Source organism: Mytilus galloprovincialis, chromosome 4, assembly GCF_965363235.1.
Source record: "Mytilus galloprovincialis chromosome 4, xbMytGall1.hap1.1, whole genome shotgun sequence".
Classification (NCBI taxonomy): Eukaryota; Metazoa; Mollusca; class Bivalvia; order Mytilida; family Mytilidae; genus Mytilus; species Mytilus galloprovincialis.
In genome coordinates this window covers 38,643,972-38,661,896 of record NC_134841.1, presented here as the reverse complement: position 1 = coordinate 38,661,896, position 17,925 = coordinate 38,643,972, and the positions used below count along the sequence as shown (strand labels likewise).

At 30.6% G+C, this 17,925-nt stretch overlaps 1 protein-coding gene across 3 annotated transcripts in view; it reads right to left on the bottom strand.

Annotated features, from left to right (window-relative positions):
* Positions 1 to 17,925, bottom strand: part of LOC143072093 (spatacsin-like) — a 57,815-nt gene that overhangs the window by 16,817 nt on the left and 23,073 nt on the right. For all 3 annotated transcript variants that reach the window (XM_076246878.1, XM_076246879.1, XM_076246880.1), the window contains exons 21-31: positions 17,166 to 17,325; positions 12,747 to 12,936; positions 6,542 to 6,616; positions 5,729 to 5,877; positions 4,711 to 4,905; positions 4,242 to 4,349; positions 3,300 to 3,483; positions 2,495 to 2,709; positions 1,740 to 1,874; positions 1,191 to 1,343; positions 569 to 709 (exon numbers count right to left, since the gene is read on the bottom strand). In XM_076246878.1, the coding sequence (XP_076102993.1) occupies positions 569 to 709; positions 1,191 to 1,343; positions 1,740 to 1,874; positions 2,495 to 2,709; positions 3,300 to 3,483; positions 4,242 to 4,349; positions 4,711 to 4,905; positions 5,729 to 5,877; positions 6,542 to 6,616; positions 12,747 to 12,936; positions 17,166 to 17,325 (1,705 nt within the window). The remainder of the gene's footprint in view (positions 1 to 568; positions 710 to 1,190; positions 1,344 to 1,739; positions 1,875 to 2,494; positions 2,710 to 3,299; positions 3,484 to 4,241; positions 4,350 to 4,710; positions 4,906 to 5,728; positions 5,878 to 6,541; positions 6,617 to 12,746; positions 12,937 to 17,165; positions 17,326 to 17,925) is intronic.

The following is a 17,925-nucleotide window of genomic DNA, read 5'->3' as shown; positions in this document are numbered from 1 at the left end:
ACGTTGTGTTGTTAAAGGAATATTAAGCTTTTCAATGATCAAAATTGGTGTTTGTCAAATTGCTATATAACCAGTGTAATTTTTCTGACAAAACGGTTGGTTCAAAAAATTTTAATTTTTTATATTTTTATTGAAGTTTCAAAGTAAATACTTTGACAAAATTTTATGAAAATTAAACGAGCCAAATTAATTTTTGTGAAAGAGTTGGGTACCACCTTAAGTCAAAGTAAATATGTAAAAATGCTTAGAATGCATGTAATTTATAACATGTGGTTTCCATTTTTTAAACATTACTGAATTTTTCTCATTGATGATCAGATTGTTGTCTCTTTGACACATTACCCATTTCCATTTTCAATTTTATTAAATTATTTGCAGATGCTGTTTATTAGTTAGTGCTATCAAAATCTTAGTTTCTATTCATTATTTGTCATAGAGTTGGATTACGTCTATATTTTGGTAGGACTTTACTGTTCTGTTGCTGTTTATCTGTATATATCAAGTTATACAGTATACAAGTTTCAATCTTAAATGAATAGTTTTCAATTGACTTTATGATCAAACTTACCTTTATATTCAAACTTGAATCTATTTCTGATTTTTGTGGAAGTTTACCAAAGCATAGTAGGTCTTTCTTACTATGGTGTTGTTTAATTGTTTCTGTGCTTTGGAAAACATCATCCATGTCTTCAACTGTCGGCACAGTACCCTAAGTAAAATTATATATTCAATTGTGTAATCATCTTTTAGGAAGATATATTACAATTATTGAATATTTGTACAAACTAAATATAGAAATATGCTTAATATGACTTCCTTCTTTCACTTTGCAATTGCCAATAATGCCATGATTTAATTCCAATTGAATATGAGGTGCACCTGATTGAGGTTGCAATTGTAATATTTTCACCTATACTTAAGAGCTAGATCTATATTGTATGACATCAACAGTACCAATTTCACTACAACAAATACAAACTTCTACAAAAAATATGTGAAAAACAAAAATGAAGAGCTTATAAACCAAAAAAGACAAAAAGTATAGCACTAGTCTTGCAAAAAATCTAGAGCTTTATATGAGGAGATATATTCCTTTTATATATAAAATTCAAAATAATTTACAAACTATATAAAGGCAAATTTTAATACAATATATCTATATTTTCATTCTTTTTAACAGAAAACAATACCTTGTGTTTTGTTTTATATTGGATGCGACACATCCACATCTGTCGATATAATTCTTCATATGGTGGAGGATCCTTACAACTTTCTAAATTATCTAAACATAGTTGATACAAGAATGACTTTTCTAAAAAATCTTCTATTTTTTCTGCTTCTTCCTAGAAAAGAAAGAATAAAAGAACCATATTTATTCAAATACTCTAAATTAAAAAAAATTCTGTATGTTTGATAATTGACTTTGCAACTTGGACTTATATTTTCATTCTTGATACTTTCTTACATATTGATGGAGGTAATTTTTTTATTAATTCAATGAATGCCAATTTACACACAAATATTGGTAAATCTTATTTTTTCCATAAGGAAATCATGAAAGTATGTTTATATGTTGAGATTACCAAGAATTTGTTAGTAGCTGGTCATCGAATTAGCTTTGTGAAACTATTTCATAATTCCAACTCTTTTAATACTATTTTCAACCAAAAACTTGATAATTTTTCATTATATTACATGCATATATAATTTATCAAGAACTATAAAAATTTGTAATATACCTTGTAAAACTGGGATGTGATACTTTCTGCCTTGTTCTTCTTGAATATTTGATAACATTGTAACCAGAACTTATTTCTAGCTGTTGCTGACTTCCAAACAGATGATTTCTCTAGTTGCTGTTTCTTGTTTCTCACCTACAAACAAATTTTCGATTATTTTAAAAATAAATTATATGAATAAAATGTAAATGATAAAGAATTGGTAAAAGGTTCATTACTAAATTTAACGAGAAACAAGAATGCATGCCTTGTAGTGTAAAGGATACTCCCACTAGTATATATATATATATAATTGAAAGTGTGGTAAAACAGGAAGTTCTTGTGTGACTGATCTGAACAGCAGGCAGATATACCTCACATTTTCTCACCTTTGCTCTGCATACTGACCGCATATGAAGTCATTCTGTTGAGAAGTATTGAAGAAAATTGTGACAAAAAAAATTAAGATCATTCAGCATCTGCACACAGGAAGTAGGTATCTAATGAACCGAAAAGTACTTACATTTTACAACACATCACTGCTTAGCTATTGACCAAATATTAAGTCACTCTATTTTAGTAGTTTTTGACCAAAATAAATGTTGAAATTTTTTTTAAAGGAATTGAAGGACACAGAGATTGCAATATAGCAATGTAAACAAACATTGAAACTTAGTTTTATTTACACCTTTCTTAATTATTTCCCTGTTACTTTTCCTTTCTTAAATGAGTGAAATGTTGTCAACAGCAATATCATCATAACCATACAAACTAACCTCAGACAGGGTCACATGATCAGAATTAAGTTTAGCTGCTGTTGACAAGTCCCTGGCAGCCTGAAAGAAACCCCTTTGTATCATCACCATGACAATTCGTTGACATTCTGTATCAAATTGATCCTTAGATGATATCAGCTGTGGAAAGTTTACATCTAATATCTGGTTATTCACTGCTATATTCAGAAGTCTAGATAGTTTTCCAAAATCAGGAACTAAACAAATAAAACACAGTATTATTATATATGGGATTTCATATGGATTTCTATGTCATTTGGTTTTTGATGGAAAGTTGTCTCATACCATATTTTAGATGCAGCATACAATAACTTATCTCATAGATTTGTACATTGTTCAAAAAACACAATAATAAATGCATGGTTTTCACACAAAAAATATAAATATATAAGAATAAGCAATACCTAAAACTATTAATTTCTCTGACCAGAAAAATTTGAGGGATAGGTTGAAAAAGTTATAATGCTATATTGCATGAATTATTTAGCAAATAATTAATTAAATTCATATAATAGATATTTATCACTGCTATCAGTAGGGAATTGTGATTAAAAACTTATAGAACAAATATTATTTCTAGTTTATCCTGCATAATGACGATCACAAAGATGCTTGATGAACTTTAATAGAGCAGGGGAACATGTGATCCCCTCTATCTGGTAAATGATGTCACAAAAGCGCATAATATTGACAAACTTTTCCAGTGAAGGACATAACATAAAAGTGGTCTTTTGATACCCAACAAAAAAAAATGAATCTATAGTAATACAATTAAAGAAATAGTTACCATCAAATTTAAACAACAAAACAGCACTTTCAGTGTCAAGAATTCTCAGAAGCTGATGTAAGTCATACAGATTTGTTGTATGTGTAAAATGATGAAGTAATATCTTGTATGTTGTTTGCTGTATCCAATCAGAATCATGTAAAACTGTTGTCTGCTGATAATCATTTCCATCTGATGAGGCTGCCTGTTAAAACATAATATGTTAACAAATGTTATTGATTATACTAAATATCATGGAAATTCATGTTTTCTTTCACCCCTCATGTTTATATGATGGTTGTGAGCAATGAAGGGTAAAGATTGCAATGTCCTCTTTAAATATAAATTTTGAACTATATTTAGTAATTCAGGAAAGAAAAGATGAATATTTTGAAATGTCATAATCTACCTTTGTCAATATTTGTTAAAGTACCACAACTTTGTTTCAATTTTCTTAAATATTTGGCTACTGATAACTCAAATAAAGATAACAGACAACCACAGTAAATGAAAGAGTAAAACTTTCTTATATAAAAAAGAAGATGTGGTATGATTGCCAATGAGACAACTATCCACAAAAGACCAAAAGACACAGACATTAACAAACAATTTATAAAACAGTCAAAGAATTCTTATAAAAACTATATTGAACAACCCGACAAACAATGACGTGATATAACAAGACAGACATGAAACAAATATAGGTCCAAGAAAACAGTTATGGTGTAGTGAATTTATCTATAACAGAAAACAACAAAAATCTTTTATGCCATTTCAACCAAAAAAAATCCAGTATAAAACAAAAAAGTTGTTTGAAGTAAATGTACTGTAGCACATGTACCATTACTCTGATTTTAAATCAATAAGGTACAATTAATACCGATTCATCAGTACTTTCAACTTGTATTATGTATAATAAAACAGCGTAATCTTTGAAATAAAAATCTAGAATATCAAGCATACCATAGAAACAGCTTCCTTGAACTCTTGTAGATGTTTCCTACAAAGTGTATGATCTCTCGTGTCTATCAATTCAGCAGAGAACTTCAAAAAGGGTAGTATGGTGCAATCCTAAAATAAAAATAATGTCAACATAATTTCCCGTTGCCTGGTTGAATTTCAATAAAAAAAACTTTCCAAAGATTATGTAAATTATTTTATGATTGCAGATTTCATTTGACAAATAATCATAGTGACAGAAGGTGTAAGGTTACTCACTTAAATTAGCAGATGTTTTTTGGAACTTAAGTCAGAGCTCTAATTTACACTAATTTATTCCTTTAGAACAAATTTACATACATGTATTTGTACAAGTTTGATATTTTCACTAATCAATTAAAAACAATAATAAACATATTTTTTGAAGATTTATAAATGGAAAATGTCACTTAACATTTTAAAAATAAGATAAAAAGCCAGTGAAAATAATTACTGGTAGAAATATATGAAAGCATGTCATCAAAGTTCTGTTCCACTTATGTTTGAGGTAGATTTCTATCAGATGATTCAGGTGTTTCATGTTCCACTTCCATATTGTTTTCCCATAATCCTCTAGGAATCTGTCATGTTCCTGTTCATTCATCATACAAACTAACCAGCCACACATACAGGTTATCAAACTGGCATTCTGAAACAAATACAAAATTAATATACACTCTATTAATTTTAATCTTAACAATAATTAACCTTGTCAGGAATTTGAAATTATGGGGTTGTTGTTTGTTGCTGCATATCATATTTGTTATTTGCATAGGCTGATTTAAGGGGGGGGCCTCCTTTTTGGGAATAAAATTGGTTGCTTATATAGGGAATGACTGAAACGTGACTAAAGTGGGCCCCCTCTTAGGCAGTCAGTGGGCCCCCACTTATGAAAATTTCTAGATCCGCCACTGATTTGCTTGTTGTTTTGTACATAAATCAGGCTGTTATTTTTCTCTTTGGATTTTTAAAATTTGTTATTTCAAGTCCTTTTATAGCTTGGTATGTGGTATGGAATTTTGCTAACTATTCAAGGCCATATGGTGACATATGGTTACTGCCTTTATAATCATTCGTTTCACTAGTGGATAGTTTCACTTTGGAAATAATACCACATCAACTTATTTTTATACATTGTACTATCTAATGTATTGGTACAATTAATTTTTGTCACTGCGTATTATACTGCTGTTTCATGAAAAATAACACTTTAAAAGATGTATGTGAAGAAAAATAAATTAATCAAAAAGTACTAGTAGTGTTCAAATATGTTTTCATAATAAATTTTGTGATATAATTTGGGCTGAGCAAGAATAAAGCTTACTATAGTGATTTAATTTCAAGTTCCCTAAACCTTCCTAACAGTTTTAACATTGCTTTTATATGGTATGGTTATTGAGATACATAGCTATTTTCTAAAATAAACAGAAACAAGAATACTTTTTATGAAAAACAATGAATCATAAACAAACCTCAAGACAAACAGCTAATTCTGTGAGTATTGGATTATAAACTGTAACACCACTGACTAAAAGATACTTCCATGGACTCCTGGAGGACTGAGCATGGAAAACCACACTAAACAAATCATCTGACACAGCTTCGCTATCTCTTATTATCACTGTGGAAATAAATGAAAAATGTGTATATGGGCCACAGATGCCCCCGCTTGTAAATAAGCCTGACTTTATAACTCCAACATACAGATGCAAGATTCACGTAGTTAAGTCAAATTTGTGATTATAGGAATAATTTCATATCAATTGTTGAGGCAAACTAAAGTTAGGAAAATGAAAAATTCAGTAATTTTTATGTTTATAAAAGAATTTTTTTTTATGAACAGTAACAGTGACACCCCTTATTTCCAGCTTGATCTATGTTTTGTGGTAGTAAGCATGGTTTATATATTTCATAACTTTTAGTTGAGGTAAACTAAAGTTAGACAACAGAAACCAATTTTGGGGGCGTACAAGACTGACAAGAGTAACACAATTTCCTCATCTGCTACGGCGATAGCATAAAAATAAAGCAATAAGACTTAGAAGAACATGATATTTTTTTTATACTGAAAATTAAATTACAGTGCGAAACAATACCATTAATGGTAAAATTTCAAATTTTTAAAAAAGTCATCAACCAATTAATATGAAGTATGATATCCACATTGATTTATTTCTGTTGTGTATAACAGTGTTTTAATAAAGGTAAGGTCAAATTGGCTTCATAGGAAAAAGGTAATTGTTGGCTGATAAATCACTTTCTTTCCATCTTTGTATCACACTTACATTCAGTTTCATCTATATCCATAGAGGAATTGCTGACATCTTGTGTCTCTATTTCATCCTCACTACTACTTCTTTCTGTAAAAACAAAACCACTGGCTGTTAATCAAACAACAAACAACAAACTATTTACTGTGGATTTATTTTCATTCATGGGATATCAGTAATTATGAATTTCTTCTTTATAGGTGAACCACAATTTTAAATGTTTAACTAAATTCAGTCTTTATATAGGCTAGTATGTAGATTCCAGAAAAAACAAATAATTAAATAGCCACATACAAATAGTTTTGTATCAATGAATGAATTGGCAACCTTGAAAATAAATGAATCTACAGTAGTTATAAATTACATAAATGACATCTCCTTTTCTAAATATAAAGTAAAATGTATGATGGTATATTTGACTTTATAATTTTTCAATTTTTGCTTAATTCAAGGAAAACATGCCAATTTTTATTGATTTTGGGATCCAGAATAAACAGCATATTTGTCAACAAAAAAGAGCTTTTTGCATTATGTTTCTATAAAAATAAACTCTCTAGCATAGATTACCCCCATTTCCAAGAATACCAGCATTTTGACATTTTATTAACTTTATTTCCACAATTATTCTTCTAAAAGTTTCCTTTCTATGAGTCAATATTTCAATAAAATACTTAAACAATGACTTGTTTATATTTCAAAAAATTCATGTAATTGAAACCAAACAAGAAACCTGCTGATGTTCCTCTTAAGTTAAATCTTGAAAATATAGAAAAACCTATGTATAGCTGAAATACTTTTAAAAGAAGTATGGTGATATGACATACATGCAGTTGTGCTTGTTACAGACAGATTAATAAAAGATCATTGATGATGCTGTCAGATATATGATATTACATTCCTAAATACAAGAATCATCTGCTTGGTTGAAATTGTTTTTAAAAAGGAAGAAGACAAGAGAAAAATATGTACATAACCATCATAATATTTTATTTGAGAATAACTATATACAAAGTGTATGTGTATAAGGCTTAATACAGACAAGTTAAGGATGTTGTTTTGCGTAGGGTCATTCTGTCTTAACATTAAAAGTATCAATTTTACTGTTTTTATTTAAGAATGACTGCCATTATGATTTCTGTTTATTCAAAATAATATCAACCAGATGCTCCGCAGGGCGTAGCTTTATACGACCGCAGAGGTTGAACCCTGAACGGTTGGGGCAACAGGCGCGTAGCAACCCGTACGCAAAAACGCAGTTGCGTACACATCGAAAATTTGACAAAAATAAAAATATGGTAAATCTAGTTAGAATAAAACTTAAGTAATATAACTAATTATAAAGTGTTATAAAGATATGTTAATGGTCACTTTGTAACTATATTCCGTTCCGGAAACTAGTTTTCTCTTTACATTTTTGGGACCAGCATCGTGATTGTGCTGCTGATGCAAACAATTAAAATAGCTGAGTCCTCGGGGTTTCAGAATACAATAAGTGCGTCTACTATGCCTCCTTACCCTGAAATCTTTTCTGAAGATTTCAAAATGACTGATGAAATAAAACGTGATGTTCTATTAAGGGTAATATTTTTGCAACCTATCCGCCGGTTTTTTTGACGATCAACGTGTTTTTTACTTTTTTATTTTATGTTCGGTCGTGAAAGATGGGTGCCTCGTTCATTTAATTATGCGTGTCTCGAGATTAAAAGTGCTTATTCTCCATGTGCAAAATTTAAAGTGCTTGTTTTCCTTGCTTTGTAAAAATAAAAGACTCGTTTTTGGAAGTTGATAAAAAGAACTCAGATTTAATTTGAAGCTTTTCCTTGTAGATTTTGGGACTTCAAAAGTATTTATATACAAATGTATAGTTAAAGGTTTCCAAACTATGATGTTATAAACAAGGATTTATACCCGGGAATCTTTAAAATACTTAACATATATGCATGTATGGCGGTCTGGACGGCAACGATAGAACAGTCTTTCAATACCATGAGCAATGATGAGACGGCTAAAGAAATACAATGAAATCCATGCGTTTATCTGGGCTTGTTCTATTGAACATATACCACGAAAAACAAATTTCAACAGACACGGTTTTGGATAACTGGAAAGGGAATGGCCATTGACTTTCAGAACTAACTTTGAGAATTAAAAGCTAAAAGAAAGACTGCTTGTTCTCTTATAAAATAAAACATAGAGAAATGTGATTCGATTTATTTATGTATTTTCTCAATAAAAAAAAATACCCTTTAAGGATTAGAAATTTGGATTATTTCAGTGAATGTAAAGTGGGTTGAGACTGATTAGGTAGCAATTAAAATATATGGTGGTGGCACTTTATATTTTAATTGTTACCTAATATATAAATAAGCTCTACCCACTACACATTAGAAGCTTTTTTTTCCTCCAATTTTTTTTTCAAATTTTTCAGAAGTTGACTTGTTACTCATGAAAATAAGATTTCTGTGAGGTCATTTTCAGTCCCAGGAAATCGCGAGAATGCAGGATTTTGCACCATTTACTCTAGAGCTTCTGGGGGCCTCGAGCGGCCCCCATACCCCTCGCCGTATGACTTCTTTCCCCGGCATTGCGTACACATCATTTTGGCCTAGCTACGCACCTGGGCAAGTATGGACACAACATTCAAGCTGGATTCAGCTCTAAATTTGGATTGTGATTAAATAGTTGACACAGCATAGGTTTCTGACACAGAATGAATGTGTTCTAATGAACTTAAAATTTTTGTTTTCTCTTAGAGCAATTCACTATGCTGTTGAATATTAATCCTCTCAAAAAAATGTTTGAAGAAATTTTCTTTTTTATTTATGAAATTTCAAATGAGAAAAATTGAACCCAATTTTTTTAATCACATCCCCCTTTCCCTTATTCCAAAACTAATCTCAATTAAAATTTCTAATGGAGTTTGCAACAATAACTACTCATTTAAATACATCATAAAATATTAAGATGTAAAAAAACTGCTTGTTATCACTGAATGGTAAAGATTATTTTAATTTATCAGTTGGTAGTAAAAAGTGAATATACATTGTATATTGTATATAACAAAGATTTAAGTTGATTCTGGACAAAGAAAGATAACTCCAATTAAAAAAAAATCTTGCTATTGCACAATATTTTGCAATTAGATATTTCTTGCTTACTATTCTGGACAAAGAAAGATAACTCTAATTAAAAAAAAATTTGCTATTTCACAATATTGTGCAATTAGATATTTCTTGCCATTGCGCAATACTGTGCAATTGAAAAGACTTGCTATTGCACAATACTTAATATAATAATTTTAGATCCTGATTTGGACCAACTTGAAAACTGGGCCCATAATAAAAAATCTAAGTACATTTTTGGATTCAGCATATCAAAGAACCCCAAGATTTCAATTTTTGTTAAAATCAGACTAAGTTTAATTTTGGACCCTTTGGACTTTAGTGTAGACCAATTTGAAAACAGGACCAAAAATGAAGAATCTACATACACAGTTAGATTTGGTATATCAAAGAACCCCATTTATTCAATTTTTGATGAAATCAAACAAAGTTTAATTTGGACCCCGATTTGGACCAACTTGAAAACTGGGCCAATAATCAAGAATCTAAGTACATTTTTAGATTCAGCATATCAAAGAACCTAACTGATTCATTTTTTGTCAAAATCAAACTAAGTTTAATTTTGGACCCTTTGGACCTTAATGTAGACCAATTTGAAAACGGGACCAAAAGTTAAGAATCTAAATACACAGTCATGACAGTTAGATTCGGCATATCAAAGAACCCCAATTATTCAATTTTGATGAAATCAAACAAAGTTTAATTTTGGACCCTTTGGGCCCCTTATTATGTTGGGACCAAAACTCCCAAAATCAATACCAACCTTCCTTTTAAGGTCATAAACCTTGTGTTTAAATTTCATAGATTTCTATTTACTTATACTAACGTTATGGTGCGAAAACCAAGAAAAATGCTTATTTGGGTCCCTTTTTGGCCCCTAATTCCTAAACTGTTGGGACCTAAACTCCCAAAATCAATACCAACCTTCCTTTTGTAGTCATTAACATTGTGTTTAAATTTCATTGATTTCTATTTACTTAAACTAAAGTTATTGTGCGAAAACCAAGAATAATGCTTATTTGGGCCCTTTTTTGGCCCCTAATTCCTAAACTGTTGAAACCAAAACTCCCAAAATCAATCCCAACCGTTCTTTTGTGGTCATAAACCTTGTGTCAAAATTTCATAGATTTCTATTAACTTAAACTAAAGTTATAGTGCAAAAACCAAGAAAATGCTTATTTGGGCCCTTTTTGGCCCCTAATTCCTAAAATGTTGGGACCAAAACTCCCAAAATCAATACCAACCTTCCTTTTGTGGTCATAAACCTTGTGTTAAAATTTCATAGATTTCCATTCACTTTTACTAAAGTTAGAGTGCGAAAAACTAAAAGTATTCGGACGACGACGACAACGCCAACGTGATAGCAATATACGACGAAAAATTTTTCAAATTTTGCGGTCGTATAAAAATGTTGTGCACACTGAAGAACCTGCATAGGGTTATACATGTATCTAAAAATGTGCACTACCGTACTTTACTTTAGTTTATTTCAAATATACAGAAAACATATCAGACATTCCTCATAGTTTATTTCAATATTCCATTTTTAAGTAGTAAATCATGACAAAACATATATGATATCACGGTCACAAGACAAAATTGTGTCTATGAGCTGATAGACAAAAGATTATCAACCAATCAGAAGACATGTTAAATCCAAAATTAAATTATTTTTCCAGAGATTTATTTCTGTGTTGTTTAAATTTTGTAACTTGTATTACAAAAACTGTTGGCCAGTTTTAATTTTGTGTTTTCATGTCTACTATTCTAATTTTCTTTAAAGATGAAGTTTTTATAAATAGGGATTATTTTCTGCATTTAATAATAACAAAATTAGTGAATAATACGGGTCATAACAATTTCCCACAATGCAATAGACATATAAACAATGTGCTATCTTTCTCTTGTCTTCTCTTATTAATTATGATCTATCATGCATCTTCTTACCAATAGATAACCTGTATCTTAAAACTGTAATTAATAGTTATTATTTAGAATTAGTAATCACAGAGGAAATTATTACAAAACTACTGTTTGAAAAATGGAGAACCAACTGGAAAAAAGGATTGTCATTAGCATGCTTACAAAATCAGTTACCATTATCAGTTTAAATAAATCACATTTAAAATATACTTTTATGTTTCTTTTTGATTTTTTTCAACATTCCCTAAAAACAAAATGCTGAAATTGTCCATATACTTCTTACTTTTCAAAATATGGAATGACACATTGTCCAAAACAACCGCTTGTATAAATAGTTCAATGGAATAAAAAAAAACAGAAATCTAACATATTTAAAAGAACTTAACAACTTGAAGGTTCTTATACAGTAAATCATCTTATTTTAGAAGATACTTTGTTTCTTGTTTAGTCCTTTATGGTTGACTTGGTTGCAAATTATTTTAGCACTTTCTGATTTTCTTGATGTATTAATGTGAATTTGATTCACTTCAAAATATTTCTTATTCTAAATATTAAACGTACATTTAAACAAAGCGATTGGACAAAAGGCAAAGCCTATACAAGATGGATTAAATAATCTGATAGTGTATAATATTTTCTGATAAGTCATAGATCATTCATTACTGCAATGAGTCGGGAGAGGCAATCCCCACTTGTTGAAATAATTTATTGGGTTATATAAATTATAACTATGTGAACCCTTCCTTGCAAGTTTACTCCTTAAGATGATGTCAAATTTTATACCACATTAATAAGGAATGCAGAAGGAAGATCCAAGCTAAGTCTATCAAGTTTGCAATGATTTTATTTTTTTTATTTTTCAACTTCCAAAAGTCACTAGTTTAAATCAGAAGGTTGATGTACAATACATTTATTTCACATCTCATTCTTATCTATACATTTGTTTATTAGAAAAGAATAATAATCTATGCATAACTTTTTAAACTATTTTAAAGCTCTTACTATGATGTATGAACAAGGAAATTGAAAAAAAAGAAATTTAATGACTGCTGCATGTAAAGTGAGAAAAACAGACAATGATAAATGTGCTAAACTAGTGTAGAAGTATTTATTGAAAGATTATCAAAAGGTACCATTTTGTTCCATGAAATTAAATGAAAAACATATCTTGATACCTTGATTGATATCCTTAGCTAAGCCAATTCTAGAATACAGAGTAGATCTGACATCTTTGTTTCCTTTCTTCTTGTCATGTGACTTTTCAGTAACCTTTGCCCCTTGAGCTTTGACCTCAGCATTTTCAATGACATAGTGTAAATGTTGCTGGAGATGCTGACTTTTGAAGTGATACAGCTGGCTCTGAAGCTAAAATGAAAACAATATACTCTGGATTAATAATCATTCAGGTGGTTATTACTTTTGAGGATTTCAAGTGTAAAGATGAACAAGAGGCTCTCAAGAGCCTGAATCGCTCACCTTAATTTTTTTGGTTAAATCTCTCATCAATGATTATTTTGGCTTTTCAATTTATTTAAATGTTCTTTGAATCGTCCTATTTTCTTCAAAAGCAAAAAAAAAATCATTTTCTCCTATGTTCTATTTTAGCCATAGGAGCTATGTTTCTGACATACAAGGAAATGAAATATAAAATTTATACTAGATACTCTGAAACTCATTTAGCCTAAGTTTGGCTGAAATTGATACAGCAGTTTCAAAGGAGAAGATTTTTTAAAGTAAGTCAACATGATGAACAAATTGTGAAAAAAGTCTTTAAAGGGCAATAACTCCTTAAGGGGTCAATTGACAATTTTGGTCAAATTGACTTATTTGTAGATCTTACTTTGCTTAACATTTTTGCTATTAACAGTTTATCTGTATCTATAATAATATTCAAGATAATAACCAAAAACTGCAAAATTTCTTTAAAATCATCAATTCAGGGGCATTATACCTGAAAAACCAGTTACCCAATTCGGCTGAAAATTTCAGGACAGGTAGACCTTGACCTAATAAATACTTTAACTTCTTGTCTTATTTGCTCTAAATGCTGGAGTTTTTGAGATATAAGCCAAAAACTGCATTTTACCCTGTGTTCTATTTTTAACCATGACGGCCATGTTTTTTGACGAAATAAAAAATAAAGCACATACTTTATTTTATACACCCTACTGATCATTCAGTTGAAGTTTGGTTGAATTTGGTTTAGTAGTTTTAGAGGAGAAGATTTTTTAAAGTTAGCAAATGTGATGAACAAATTGTGAAAAATTGTCATTAAAGGACAATAACCCCTTAAGGGGTCAATTGACAATTTTGGTCATATCAACTTATTTGTAGATCTTACTTTGCTGATCATTTTTGCTGTTTACAGTTTATCTTTATCTATAATAATATTCAAGATAATGACCAAAAACTGCAAAATTTCCTTAAAATTACCAATTAAGTGGCAGCAACCCAACAATGGTTTGTTTGATTCATCTGAAAATTTCAGGGCTGATAGATCTTGACCTAATGAACATTTTTACCCCATGTCAGATTTGCTCTAAATGCTTTCGTTTTTGAGATATAAGCCAAAAACTGCATTTGACCCCTATGTTCTATTTTAAGTAACGGCGGCCATGTTTTTTGACGGATCAAAAATCGAAGCACACACTTTGTGCAGGATAATCTAAGGAACAATCATGCTAAGTTTCATTCAAATCCATTCAGTAGTTTCATGGGAGAAGATGTTTGAAAAATTGTTAACGACGACGACGACGACGACGACGACGGACGCCAAGTGATGAGAAAAGCTCACATGGCCTTTTAGGCCAGGTGAGCTAATAAAAAAATGTTTTCATTGCAAAAGATATTTGTTAAATTATATAACTAGAGGCTCTCAAGAGCCTGTGTCGCTCACCTGTTACCTTATTTACTGATATCGGTCATCTTGTTTGGTAGGCGGGGTCTTTAGACACTTTTTTAAAATAGATACCCTAGAAATGATTGTGGCCAAGTTTTGTTCAATTTGGCCCATGGTTTTAGAAAAGAACATTTTTTAACAAGTTACAAAAATGACGAAAAGTTGTTCAATATTGACTATAAAGGACAATAACTCCTTAAGGGGTTCTCTGACAATTTTGGTCATGTTGACTTATTTGTAGATCTTACTTTGCTGAACATTATTGCTGTTTTTACAGTTTATCTCTATCTATAATAGTATTCAAGATAATAACCAAAAACTGCAAAATTTCCTTAAAATTACCAATTTTAGGACAGCAACCCAACAACGGGTTGTAGGATTCATCTGAAAATTTGTGAGGGGATAAATCTTATTCTGATGGACATTTAAATCTTGACAAATTTGCCCTAAATGTCTTAGTTTCAAAGATATAAAGCAAAAACTGTATTTTTCCACTATGTTCTAATTTTAGCCATGTCGGCCATTTTGTTTGGTAGGCGGGGTCATCGAACACAATTTTTAAACTAAATATCACAATTATGATTGTGGCCAAGTAAGTTTAAATTTGGCTTAGTAGTTTCAGAGAAGATTTTTGTACAAGTTACAAAAAATGACGATAAAGTTGTTAAAATTGACTATAAAGGGCAATAACTCCTTAAGGGGTTGACTGACAATTTTGGTCATGTAGCATTATTTGTAGGTCTTATTTTGCTGAACATTATTGCTGTTTACAGTTTATCTCTATCTTTAATAGTATTCTAGATAATAACCAAAAACTGCAAAATTTCCTTAAAATTACCAATTCAGGGGCAGTAACCCAACAACAGGTTGTCCGATTCGTCTGAAAATTTCAGGGTAGATAGATCTTGACCTGATCAACAATTTAACCCCCATGTCAGATCTGCTCTAAATGCTTTGGTTTTAAAGATATAAGCCAAAATATACATTTCACCCCTAAGTTCTATTTTTAGCCATGGCGGCCATCTTGGTTTGATGGCCAGGTCATCGGACACATTTTTTAAACTAGATACCCCAAGGATTATTGTGGCCAAGTTTGGTTAAATTTGGCACAGTAGTTTCAGAGGAGAAGATTTTTTGTAAAAGTCAGGTGAGCTAAAAACAAGAATGTGTCCAAAGTACACGGATGCCCCACTTGCATTATCATTGTCTATGTTCAATGGACCTTGAAATTGGATAAAAAAATATGATTTGGCATTAAAAGTAGAAAGATCATATCATATGGAAAATCTGTACTAGGTTTCAAGTTGATCGGACTTTAACTTCATCAAAAACTACCTTAACCAAAAACTTTAACCTGAAACTTGCACTTTCATTTTCTATGTTCAATGGACCTTGGATATGTGGTCTAAAGTCTAATTTGGCTTTAAAATTAGAAAGATCATATCATAAGGAACATGTGTACTAAGTTTCAAGTTGATTAAACTTCAGCTTCATCAAAAACTACCTTGACCAAAAACTTTAACCTGAAGCGGGACGAACGGACAGATGGACGAACAAACAGATGGAAGGACAAATGAACAGACCAACGGACAGACAGACGGACGCACAGCCCAGAAAACATAATGCTCCTCTACTATCGTAGGTGGGGCATAAAAACTCCAATTAAATCAAAACATAAATTGATTGTATCAAATCTTAAACTTCTGTAATAATACAATCGTGTGTTCTGTGCATAAACTTTTGTCTAAGTTATAGTTAAAGTCAAAAAGTTTTGAAAATAACAATAGAGGGATGGGGGCGGGGTACATGCCATAAGGCTGTTGTTAGCAGCAAAGAATCCTAGATTATTATACAGTATGCAAAACTAAAAAAAATATGTATCTGCTGTCTCTCTTTTATATGAAAATACATACTTAGATATGCATAAGAATTATTTTATCTGATTTGCGATGGTTGCTAAGCAAGATATTATATCATGGATACGTTCCTGTGTAACCATGGAAACACTGAATTAAGAATTATATTAGAATTGCACATTTGCACTAAAGGTACTCATAAATATCCTTTAGTTCCACGTTTCAAGCTTAAAAGTTACACTCAGTGACACTAAACATCTTTTTAAATGTTCTTCAACTGTTTACTTAAAACTAACTATGCGTTGCTAAGGAAAACTCGGGTTGATTTGACGGATTATACAGATACAAAATCAAATTGTTTTTTCATGCAAACATTGTTACTAAATATATCAATATAGGAGTCGACTTAATATGAGTTGTATAAAAACATTTGAATTTTTCATTTTTTTTAAGGATAGCATTGGATAAAAAAGTACTTTTTAGTGGTCACTAGGCAACATTGTGGTTGCTAGGTTACTATTAAGAACTTTTTAAAATGATAGACCCAACAATAGTAAATATTCAAGTGTGTGGTAACACATCACCATTCATTTTAATAGATTCAGAAGTCTTTTCCTTTGGCAATTGCAATAAAGATTGATATTATAGTTCGTTTTATAAAACCCGTTGCTAGGCAACCAAATAATCACATAAACACAAAATGTTCAACATTTTTTTAAGTCACTATGCATAGACTAGTGATGGATTGAATATGAAGTCATTTGAAGAGGGGGCCAAAAATGCCCCTTATCATACCTTGTCCTTTGAAAAAAAATATATTGATTTTCACTCTAGACTACCTGCTCTTTTGAATACTGGTGCATTTGTGAGAACCATAAGAATGGGAGCCATCTATCAGACTTAGCTGTCAGTTCTAGATACTTTGTGGTCAATGGAATGTGTAGTAGATGACAAAATAATACTGCTATTGTCCATTTCTGCCCTGCTTCAAAACTGGTTCTAAAAAATATAATTCATGTAATAATTGTCTAGTTGACAATTTATATTCCAAAATTTGTTAGATATGATGCATTTTGAGATGGTGATTATAAGTGTGTAAAACAGTGTGTACAAAAGTCAAAAATAAATGTGTACACAAAGAAAAAAAACCAGCACTGTTATGTCACCTTTCCTGAAGATAAAATGTTACCCTGTAGATGGGTCTTTTCTGGTTATATTGTGTTATTATAGGATGAAACACATTTTTTCTAGAGGTTATTGATGTGTAAACCGGGGCTCTTACTCACAAACTTTACATAAAAGTCCTTTGGACTTTTATTCAGTTTATGAGTTAATCGCCCCGGTTTACACATCAATAACCTCTAGAAAAAATGTGTTTGATCCTTATAATTCTTTAGCCAAATAATCGCGATTTTTTTTTTAACATTTTTTTGTGTAAAGGCTACTATAATAACAATCACATGCACAACTGACAGGTCGTAACTAAGGAATTGGCCGCCATATTGCCTTTCTAAAATCCAAAAATGTTCTATAAATGCAACAGAAATTAAAATAAAATAGCACCTACCTTCAAAATTTCATTTTAATGAGTAATTATCC